Genomic DNA, 10,883 nt, shown 5'->3' with positions numbered 1-10,883 from the left:
AATACGATACAATAACACAAGAATTCTTTGATGACCCTGAAGCAAAGAAGCGAAAAATGATATGGCAAAGAAAAAAGCAAGAATAAGATTGAAAAAGATTGGACGTATTTAAGAGGCTTGAAACGGAAAATACTAAAATAGACAGGATTGTATTTGGGCTATAAGAGATTGTTTTGATGAGTAAATAAAAATACTGACTGGCTAATTTAAAAAATTTAGATGTATGAATATTAACAGTTAAATTGAAATATTGAGCTGTTTAAATGAAATTGATTAAGATATATATGTTAAGAATGATACAATCTAATTAATATACTTGGATGTAGCGATATGAAAGGATGTATTAAATTTTAAAATAGAAGAAATTTTAGCTAATTTTCAATATGTGGAAATTATAATGAAAATAAGAATATTATATTGTATTATTAACTTATTGATATGGAAATAAGATATATAAGAAGTGTACTTATATTACCAGGTATTGGAGAGAATTGTGTAAAGGGAATGGAGATCACCCAGAAATATAAACATGAGAAACTTCAAATGTTTAACTTTAATATCAATGCAAAATTAAAGCTGGAAAAATATATAAGGAGTTTTGATGTTTTAAAGATGGAATGTTAAAATATAAAATATACAAAAGTATGGACAAATGTTAGAAAACTACTAAATAACTGATGGATAATAATAAGTATATTAATTTAGATGAGATAATATGTATTTAAGGAAAAAAGAGAAGAAATACTGGTCACAATAAATTGGAGATTTGTAATAATATGTATTTGTATGAAATGGAACTATTGTAACTCAGACACCACGTTGCTTTTCAAAGATACTATTGTAACATTGGAAAATCAATAAAAAAACTTATGAAAAAAGAGATTACTAGGTATCTACCTAGATATATGAGAAACTAAACACACATATTTTTTGCATATAATCTGTGGTGTCTACCCTATTTATTATGCTAGCATATAACATAAATTGCACACATTTGCAATATTCATCTGCCCAGTGTTGGATACTGCTACTTTCAATATGATAAAAATATTCCCAAGAATATTGATTTCCAACTATATTGCAAAAAATAATTACATTTTCTATGTAATTTTCATTAGGAACTAATCCTCACTATTACACATAATCAGGGATGCCCATATTCAAAAAAAATAGGAGTATAATAAAAGCAGAGACAAATTTAGAGCTGTGGCATGTTGGGGTACACAGATAAAGGAGATACAGGTTGTAAAAATATGCAATGAAATAAATCCTTGCAGTCACTGGATTTCTATTCCTGTTGTTCCCTGGGGCATGTGGAAGTTTGAGTGCATTAACATTTCGGAGCGACAAATTCCCCACCCCTCCAACCAACCATTTTCCTTTTCAGTAATATTGCAGTCCTGCACATGAAAGAGAACTTAGAAAAACAAAAAGCAAGAAGGGATTCTGTAGCATATCAAAATTATACCCACATGCAGGTGAAAAATAATTCCTTGCAATGTTGCCTTATAAAGCTAGTCTGGAAGTTATCCATTATTATTAATTTGAAAAAAACAGAAGGCATGCAGTTCCTTGGTTTGATAAAATGAAGTTCTAAGAGAAATTACCACATGTACTGAAACCAACAAATCTTTTCAAGTTATATGACAAATGTAGGAGGGAATATTTGATCTAGTTTTCATGAAACAATGCCCAGCGAAACTGAGTTCTCCGATGTGGCAGTATTAGATCTAAAGAGAAATCTTTCTGCTCTTTCTCAGAATTTACAAATTGATAACCAAGTATATTTAAAGCACCTCTACAAACTTCTTGCACTTTTTGGACTTTCTGAAATGAAAGAACATTTCTCCATGCCTGGGAAACATTGAGCGCATCTCGAGACGTGATTTGGAAAGCTTCTCTCTTTTTACTCGGTCCTTGTCCATGTGTAATATTATAGATCCAATTTTCAAGTTTCTGGGTCAAAAGAAGATCTGTAAATGTATACATTGCAGTAATTTCCATTAAAGGATCTCGCACAATGTCTTCAAATCGGATCAATAAATAACGATCTTTTAAAAATAATGGAGGCTTCTGACTAGCTGTTTCATAGATCTGAATGTGGCTTCTACAAATCTCCTGCAGGACTTTAAAGCCAGTGTTATACACTCTGCTGCTATTTATACCCAGAATTATTCCATTGTCACGGGCAAGGGCTTTGACAGATTGTTCCCGAGATTTCAGGACAGCCCTGGGGTCACGGACCAGGTGAATGATTTTGAGGTTCAGGGAGGGGTCAGCAAGGAGTGGGTAGAGCACTTTGAGGTCAAAGAAACGGACTTCCTTTAGGACAACATGGCTGTAGGTCTTGCAGGCCTCTTCCACTTTACTAAAAGGATACTTGCCACAGAGAGTTTTGCAAGCACTTTCACCAGTAATATCAGACCGTTGGAAGAATTCACAAGCAGGCATTGTGCATAATGCCCGGCTCACAGCCCACTGGAACAGATCAGACAAGTTTCTGTTTCTCTTCCAGGGCATGTAGGCATCGAACACCGACATGTCACACTTGAAGACAGACCGGACGAGATCCCGCACAGCCATGTGCAAGACCTTGGCGCTGTTTTGGTACATGGTTGCCCACACATGCCAGGCTGGCTCCATCAGATAGAAGACATTAGGGTGCTGACTGAAGAGTTGCCCCACAAAGGAAGAGCCTGATCTCCAAGAGGAAAGAATGAGGATGTGCACCTGGGCAGGTTTTTCCATAGACCGGGGAATGAAGCCACTTTGTTGAATATATAGAAAGACTAGAAATCCTGTCTGGATTGCCAATATAATTGCAATTGTGGCATTGGAAACGCGAAGCCTCAGCATCCTGGGTGAAGCTGAGTACGACTGGAATGATGGAGAGAAGGTGATCACCACATTTTAAAGCATCAGTTTGACAGAATTATGCTTTAGCAGTTTTACAAATTACACATTGGGGGTGAATAAATGAACTGTATGGAGAATCCCAGATTACTGCATCGTAGATCCACAATGATGAGAAAAGCTAAAAGAAATATATATAGGTTGTTAATAAACAGGTTAGATAAGAATTCTGCTATTCCAATTTATATGCATTATTTACTAGTATTTTTTCCTCTACCCGGCCTTAAAACTCACATGGACAGAATTCAGCCTCTCTCTCATATTACAGCAGTGAACAAACTTAAGAGTTTGGGTTTCAGATTTCCTTTAACTCTCATAAAGCAAATAAAATACAGAAGCAAAATAATTGCTGTTTAGGTACAAGAAGATTTTTAAAGGAAGATGATTTTTCTTTGTGTACAAGGTTTTTAAATACGTAAGAGCGCCGTGGTGGCGCGTGGTTAGAATTCAGTATTGCAAGCTAACTCTGCTCACATGGTCAGGAATTTGATTCCTTCGATCCTGACCGGCTCAAGGTTGACTCTGTCTTCCGTCATTCCGAGGTCGGTAAAATAAGGACCCAGACTGCTGGGGACAATATGCTGACTCTGTAAACCGCTTAGACTGGGTGCTGTGAAGCGGTATATAAGTCTAAGTGCTATTGCTAAGTGCTATTGGGGAAAAGTCTTCAGAGAGTTCTTGAGCAAAAACATCTCCACAACTATTTTTGATGGGAAGGGGCTCCTTTTAGCTGCCGCCGAAGGTTTGGGATTCGGAGGCCGGCCCCGCCCGCCTATGACATTTAGCCTAAAATCGCAGAGCGGAGAGGGGATGGATTCCGAGCTTGCAACAGCGCAGCTGAGGAGAGTTGTGTCGGCCGACGCCAAGGTCCGGATGCGGACGCTCTTCCCGGTCCCTACTCAGACGCTCGGCGAGCCACTCGGCACCCGCGTCGAGGCTTGCACAGCGCCCGGTACTGCAGGCGCTATTGTCCGCCAGCTGATGGATGGATACCCGCGGGGAAGAAGCTCCGCGTCCCCGTCGGAGGAAGAGGGCGCGCCTCGACCGTCGCTTATCCCGACACCTGGAACTGCAGCCTCCTCTTTTCCAGACGCTACACGCACCCGGTACCAACCCCTCCCCATCCCGGCCCCTAACCTCAGTATGTGCCGGCGGGCGTCTAAAGAGGTCGCGGCTAGTTGGAGGAGACAGGAAGGTGAGGCTGCGGCGCCGGCTCCGCATACAATGAGCGGCATTCAGACGTGGCCGTTCCTCTACGGCTGCGGGGGGGGGGGGGATGCTTGGGCGGGGGGCGTCAGCGAGGGAGGCGCCAATCAGGGACTGGCCCTATGGAAGATGGAGGCGGGTGGGCCGCTTCTTCCCTCCCGGAGGGAGCTGCAGTGCCTAATGGACAGGCTCCATCCCTCCAGCCCCACCGTAACCGGCCAACCCACAGCAGTGAACCTCTCCGTGCTGGAGTTAAAGCAGCGGGGCTACCAGAACCTACTAGGCCAGCAGTTCTCCATGACGAGAAGCAGCATTTTGCCCTAGAGTCTGTTGAGAAAAGGAAGCCTCCCACCACCCACCCCGCCTTAAATCCATAAAAGCAGCTTCACCAGGTGGGAGAAGCTCTGCTTTTCTCTTCATTGCTGAGGTTTGCAAGGAATGGGGAAGTTTGGCAAAAGTGGAAAGATGATCCGTGAGCCAATTTATTTAACCTTAGTCCAATTACATTTATGTTTTAATAAACTGTTAGTCACATCAACTTGCAGCAAGTTGAAATGTTTTGCTATATAGGGCTGAAAAGTTTTCACATGAAAATGTCTTTCAAATTTATATAAAAGAGGGTCTGCTCCAAGAAGGAGTGCACCCATTTGGAACTTGCTTCTGAGTAACCCTTTTCTTTGCCAATAATTTCCCCCCCCCTACCCATCTATCATTGGACTTGCACGCCATGTGAAAGAACCCAAGCTTTCTGGGACAATAATAGCTTCTGACTGATGATGGCCCTTATTCCCTTGATTTTCACCTTGGGATTTTGCAAACACAGAGAAAAAAGAACAAAGGCATTCTTTATTTCAGTATTCTTGCAGAGAAAATCTGTCTTTTCAAAGAATGGAGTTCTCTTTTTGTTTCTGTAGTTAACTCCTTCTAGAGGACTTTGCCATCAACACTGGGATTCAGTTATGTACTTACAGACAGTAAAACTCATTTGTATAACTTCCATCAAAAGGTTTTTCTTGCCACTTATTATGGCTGATATGCATCTGATAGACCATAATAACAAACAGATTTCTGAAAATAGGACACTAAAGAAAATCTACACTGAGAACCCACCAATAAACTTTGAAAAATAATGTATGAACCCAACCTGTGGAAAGCCTCATCTTCCAAATGCAAAAGCAATGGAGGCCACTGAGAGCAGTTCTTTCTCCTCTGCAGGCCTGGTCAGGATTTGTGCTCTTTATAGGACAACAGTGGGGGAAGCAGAGACACCGGCACTACGTTCAGCACTTGATTTCGAAGAAGGAAGATTTTTATTCTTTCAAAAATCCACAAAAATATCAGGAGGATGCTAATGTACTGCATCCAGGCAAACTTCATCATCTCCCAGAAGCCTGGCTGATATGTGCTAAAAGTCAAGGACTATTTAGAATCTGAAGCATCTTCATACAAAGGCAAGGATGTGCACCTCCGATTCTTTTGGCTAGTCATGTGAACTGGGAAGCATCCCACCTCCCCCCAAGAGTAGCCAGGGACAGTCAAGAAATGAGAATCTCCAAGATCTCCTTTTCCCCGGGGCAACATAAAATGCACCATAACACTTTTAAGCTTTTTTTTTAAATGCTAGAAACATTCTTTAGAGATACATCCTGTTTGAGTTTCATGGCATTTTTCTTACAGTTGCCTAATGTTAGCCAGCCATAGTTGTATCAGCTGTTGAGGCCAAGTGCCATAAACCCATCATTCAAAAAACCAAAACCATCACCAACTGGTAGCCAAAGGATATACAATCAATTCCATCGGATAATGGATGAAGGCCCGGATCACAAATGGTTGATCTGATGATCTTCCAGTCACCCAAATGGGACCAGGACCAGACAAAACTGTTGTAACTGTAAAGGAAATAATTATAATTAATATTAAGCCAAATGATCTAAGAAAGACAAAAATGTTTTGCGTACAAAAACCTAAAACATTCTGTGAAAACTCACCATTCCTCTTGTGATATGTTTCAACAATGTTCACAAAATCATAGTCTTGTGCAAAAGGACTTGTACTATTGATCACAGATACCTGTCATAGTGAAGAGAATTTTGCATCGGACACAGGATCTTACCAACTGCTAACTTATATCAGAATTTATGATAAATACTTTTAGGCATATACTAGATGATATGATACCAAATGGGTTTCCATCTTGGATTAGCTTGTATTCTTGTAATACTCTACTGGGTAAAAAGAAGACTTGGTTTCATATAAACACAAAACCTTTCATAATTGCTCAGATTTTCTAAATTGCCAACTGACCAAATATACACTGACAATGTTCATAAAATCAAATATTTGAAAGGATTTATTATATATATTTTCCTTTTAACTAAGGTATTTTTTAAGATAAATGCATGGTTTATTGGATTTTAAAACACAAGATAATTATTCTGTATAAGAAAAATCCAAAAAGCAACACTTGTCATGTAAACAATTTAATATTATCAAACTCTTATCTTGGAACTTTAATGAATAAGCAAAAACAAGATTATATGTAGATACAAATATATGCATCCAAATAACTTTACTACTTTTTTCTACAGTTTTTTATCTTTAAAATTAACATTTTAAAAAAGGAAAGCTGAAGTAAGATTGTAATCATAGTTTCACTCAGCTACTGCTTCAGTCTCAATTGTGATCACTAAACAAGGACTACCTGTACATCAGCATAGCTGTTTATTATCAATAAACATTTTGAAAAAATGTTCACAAATCTCAGTTCACAAATTCAATCAGGATCACAGCTTATGCTGTTACTTGCCTCCCAATGACCTTTATTTTCTGACATCTCCTTAGATTTTATAGGATTTTCAAACTTGCTGAATACTTAGCAACACAAATTTCCTAAGCAGAGTCCACTGCATATAGTATATGACTTCAGTCAAAGCAGTTGCAGAAGAAAAAACAGGCAAAGGATAACACAACCAACTGAAGAAATTGAGGTGGGGAAGGACAACACTCACATTATATCTACTATCCAGCCCAGTATGGTGAAGAGGCTGCTTCTGATGAAGTTTGAGATCTCCATTTACAAACACCTGTGATCCTGGCACAGGGCTAAAAGACTGCAAAAAAGCCATGCTCTGCATCACAAAAGTGGACATTCTCTGGAATGAGAGCAGCAAATAAATCAGAAAGATGGGGAGAGAATTGTTACACTACAATCTCAGCATCATATCAGAAAAAGTAGGATTATAATTACTGAGAAATATAGAATCTAGCAGCAATAGAATTCCCAAAGATTTAAAGAACCTGAAAAAATAGAAGTGGTTGCAATTTTTAAATTTGTTGTGTAAGAATATTTAAAAAAATGTACAATCCACAACAAATAACATTTCTATTTCAATACTAATCACAAGACATAAACTCAACATAGAAGATAAATAGAACTGCACATTTCCTCAGAAACAGCAATTAGATATATTGTGTATACCACACCCACTACTGCATTATACATAGGAAGCACTATAAATATGATTGCCTTTTAAACCATCCCAATTGGCACCAATCAATAAAGTTCCATTTATCTATCCTACTTTTTCTACCATTCAATTTAATTACATGAAAGAGTTCCCGTATTCTGCAAAAAAATGCTCCCGTTTTTCCTAGGTTATGCAGTTTCCTATATTTAAAATTACACAGAAGAACTATACAAAATGAGCTTAATGTCCCTGATAATCACAATGAGGTGGTCACTGACCTCGAGCCAGCCATCCTGGAATGTGAAGTGAAGTGGGCCTTAGAAAAGCTGAGCAACAACAAAGCTAGTGGAGGTGACAGTATTCCAGCTGAGCTATTCAAAATCTTAAAAGACGATGCAGTAAAAGTGCTACACTCAATTTGCCAGCAAATTTGGAAAACTCAACAGTGGCCACAGGATTGAAAAAGATCAGTTTACATTCCAATTCCAAAGAAAGGCAGTGCCAAAGAATGTTCAAACTACCGCACCATTGCACTCATTTCTCATGCTAGTAAAGTTATGCTTAAAATCCTACAAGCTAGACTCCAGCAGTATGTGGATCGAGAACTACCAAAAGTACAGGCAGGATTTCGAAGAGGCAGAGGAACTAGAGATCAAATTGCCAACATACGCTGGATCATGGAGAAAGCTAGGGAGTTCCAGAAAAACATCTACTTCTGCTTCATTGACTATGCTAAAGCCTTTGATTGTGTGGATCATAACAAACTGTGGCAAGTTCTTAAAGAGATGGGCGTACCAGACCATCTTATTTGTCTCTTGAGAAACCTATATGTGGGTCAAGAAGCAACAGTGAGAACTGGACACGGAACCACTGATTGGTTCGAAATTGGGAAAGGAGTCCGGCAAGGATGTATACTGTCGCCCTGCCTATTTAACTTATATGCAGAGCACATCATGAGAAAGGCAGGGTTAGAGGAATCAATAGTTGGAATTAAGATTGCCGGAAGAAATATCAACAACCTAAGATATGCAGATGATACCACTCTAATGGCAGAAAGTGAAGAAGAACTAAAGAGCCTCTTGTTGAGGGTGAAGAAGGAGAGTGCAAAACTTGGCTTGAAACTTAACATTAAGAAAACCAAGATCATGGCATCTGGCCCTCTCAATTCCTGGCAAATAGATGGGGAAGAAATGGAGGTAGTGACAGATTTTATTTTCCTGGGCTCCAAGATCACCGCAGACGGAGACTGCAGCCAAGAAATTAAAAGACGCTTGCTCCTAGGGAAATGGCAAATCTAGACTGCACACTAAAAAGCAGAGACGTCACCCTGCCAACAAAAGTGCGTATAGTCAAGGCCATGGTCTTTCCAGTTGCAATGTATGGCTGTGAAAGTTGGACCATAACAAAGGCTGAGCGCCAAAGAATGGAGGCCTTTGAACTATGGTGCTGGAGAAGACTCCTCCCTTGGACTGCAAGGCGATCAAACCGGTCAGTCCTAGAGGAGATCAACCCTGACTGCTCTTTAGAAGGCCAGATCCTGAAGCTAAAACTCAAATACTTTGGCCACCTAATGAGAAGGAAGGACTCGCTGGAGAAGAGCCTAATGCTGGGAAAGATTGAGGGCAAGAGAAGAAGGGGACGACAGAGAATGAGGTGGCTGGATGGAGTCACTGAAGCAGTAGGCGTGAGCTTAAAAGGACTCCAGAAGATGGTAGAGGACAGGAAGGCCTGGAGGAATGTTGTCCATAGGGTCGCGATGGGTCAGACACGACTTCGCAGCTAACGACAACAACAAATATTTAGTGTTTTCTGAAACTGAGTATCCTGAGCACTGTAACTAAGCTCCCTGCTCAGTTTTTCTCCAGACCTGTAACTTACAATATTTATTTATATCCTGCCATTATTATTTTTATAAATAACTCCAGGCAACGAACACAGACAATACTCCTTCCTCCTCTATTTTCCCCACAACAAATATCCTGTTAGCTACGTTGGGCTGAGACAGTGGCTGGCCCAAAGTCACCCAGCCAGCTTTTTTGTGCCTATGCAGGACTAGAATTCAGGGTCTCCTGGCTTCTAGCCTTCACCATTAGACCAAACTGGCTCTGCTTTATCACTCTGCTTTACAGGAGAGAAATGATAATTAGCTATCCAGAGCTTCTGATAATCGACAATACTGTATATCAATACATGTTTCTAAAAGTAGATTCATTTTAGGTGTGCAACAGGTTCCTTTTCAGTCTTCCTCTCAGCAGCAGAATATTTATCTGGGCAAAATTAAGGGGTATGGCCTGACCTTCTGCTCGAACACTAGTTTTTCTGCCCAAGTTTTGCATTAAATCTCAGTCTCTGCTGAAGCTAAATGCCTGGAGCTCTCACCTAATGGGACAGAAATGCTGTTCTGCTTCAAACAAAAACCAGGGATAGGCAGCAGTGTTAACCACTAAACGACCAATGCAAGCCAGTTGTCCTATCGAAAGGGCTGCTGGGGAGACTCTCCCCGCTGCCACCGGAGGACACTCACGTGCAACTCGTAGGAGAAAGTCAGCAGGAGCTGAATCCCCACGACTCGTTCAGAGGGGAGCAGCGGAATCTCCAGCTGAAAACGGAGCTGGTCCATTACTCCATCCTGGTTAGAGTCTTCTTCCCGAGCCTGGAACACAGAAGGAACGTTGGGAGGCCACCGTGGCGCCTTCCGGACAGATGCAGCTTAAACGAAGTTCGAGCTAGGCACCCTGGACGGTGGCCCGTTGCCAGGCAACCACGGGGAGCCCGACCCTGGCCAAGAGCGCGTTCCCGCGGGGGGATCGGTCCCCGCCGCGACGGCAGCGACCCAGCCCGGCCACCCCCGCCGTACCGAGACGAGCGGGACGCGCAGGCGGCCGCCCAGCAGGCGATTGCAGGCGGTGAAGGAGCTCCAGCCCAACGGCCCTCCGCCGCCCTCCGTCAGCGCGGCCAGGAGCACCTCGTGCCGGAAGCGGACGCGGGGCTGCTCGGCGTAGCTGCTCCGCGAGCGCCAGAAGCCTGCGGGGAGACCGAGAGCGAGTGAGGCGGGGCGGGCGAGCGGCAGTCCCGCCCGGGGCGCTCCCTCCGCCGAACCCACCGTGGCTCCGGTAGGCCACCAGCAGGGGCGGCACGTAGGTGAGCGCGCCCAGCAGCAGCAGCCCCAGCGCCGCCAGGGAGCACAGCCGGACCCGCCCGCCTCGCCCGTCGCCGCCCGCCGCCACTTCCAGCCAGGCCATGCCGCCGCGCGTCTCCACAGCGACGGGCGCGCCGCCCTGCCAGCCAATCGCCGCG

General features: G+C 42.3%; 2 protein-coding genes across 2 annotated transcripts; both read right to left on the bottom strand.

Moving 5' to 3' along the window:
- Nucleotides 1–1,135: 1,135 nt before the first annotated feature.
- LOC310645152 (carbohydrate sulfotransferase 5-like) lies at nucleotides 1,136–4,105 on the bottom strand. The gene is made up of 2 exons (XM_083370650.1): nucleotides 4,051–4,105; nucleotides 1,136–3,034 (listed from the first exon to the last, which is right to left on the bottom strand). The coding sequence occupies exon 2, from the start codon at nucleotides 2,854–2,856 to the stop codon at nucleotides 1,672–1,674; it is 1,185 nt and encodes a 394-aa protein (XP_083226776.1). The 5' UTR covers nucleotides 2,857–3,034; nucleotides 4,051–4,105; the 3' UTR covers nucleotides 1,136–1,671.
- A 1,772-nt stretch (nucleotides 4,106–5,877) lies between these two features.
- Nucleotides 5,878–10,828, bottom strand: TMEM231 (transmembrane protein 231; the record flags this gene model as incomplete). The annotated part of the gene is made up of 6 exons (XM_083370282.1): nucleotides 5,878–6,008; nucleotides 6,108–6,189; nucleotides 7,128–7,271; nucleotides 10,111–10,239; nucleotides 10,444–10,610; nucleotides 10,690–10,828. The coding sequence occupies 6 exons, from the start codon at nucleotides 10,826–10,828 to the stop codon at nucleotides 5,878–5,880; spliced, it is 792 nt and encodes a 263-aa protein (XP_083226408.1).
- Between the last annotated feature and the right edge of the window lie 55 nt (nucleotides 10,829–10,883).

Source organism: Vipera ursinii, assembly GCF_947247035.1.
Source record: "Vipera ursinii genome assembly, chromosome: 10".
Classification (NCBI taxonomy): Eukaryota; Metazoa; Chordata; class Lepidosauria; order Squamata; family Viperidae; genus Vipera; species Vipera ursinii.
This window is presented reverse-complemented; position numbering and strand designations above follow the sequence as displayed.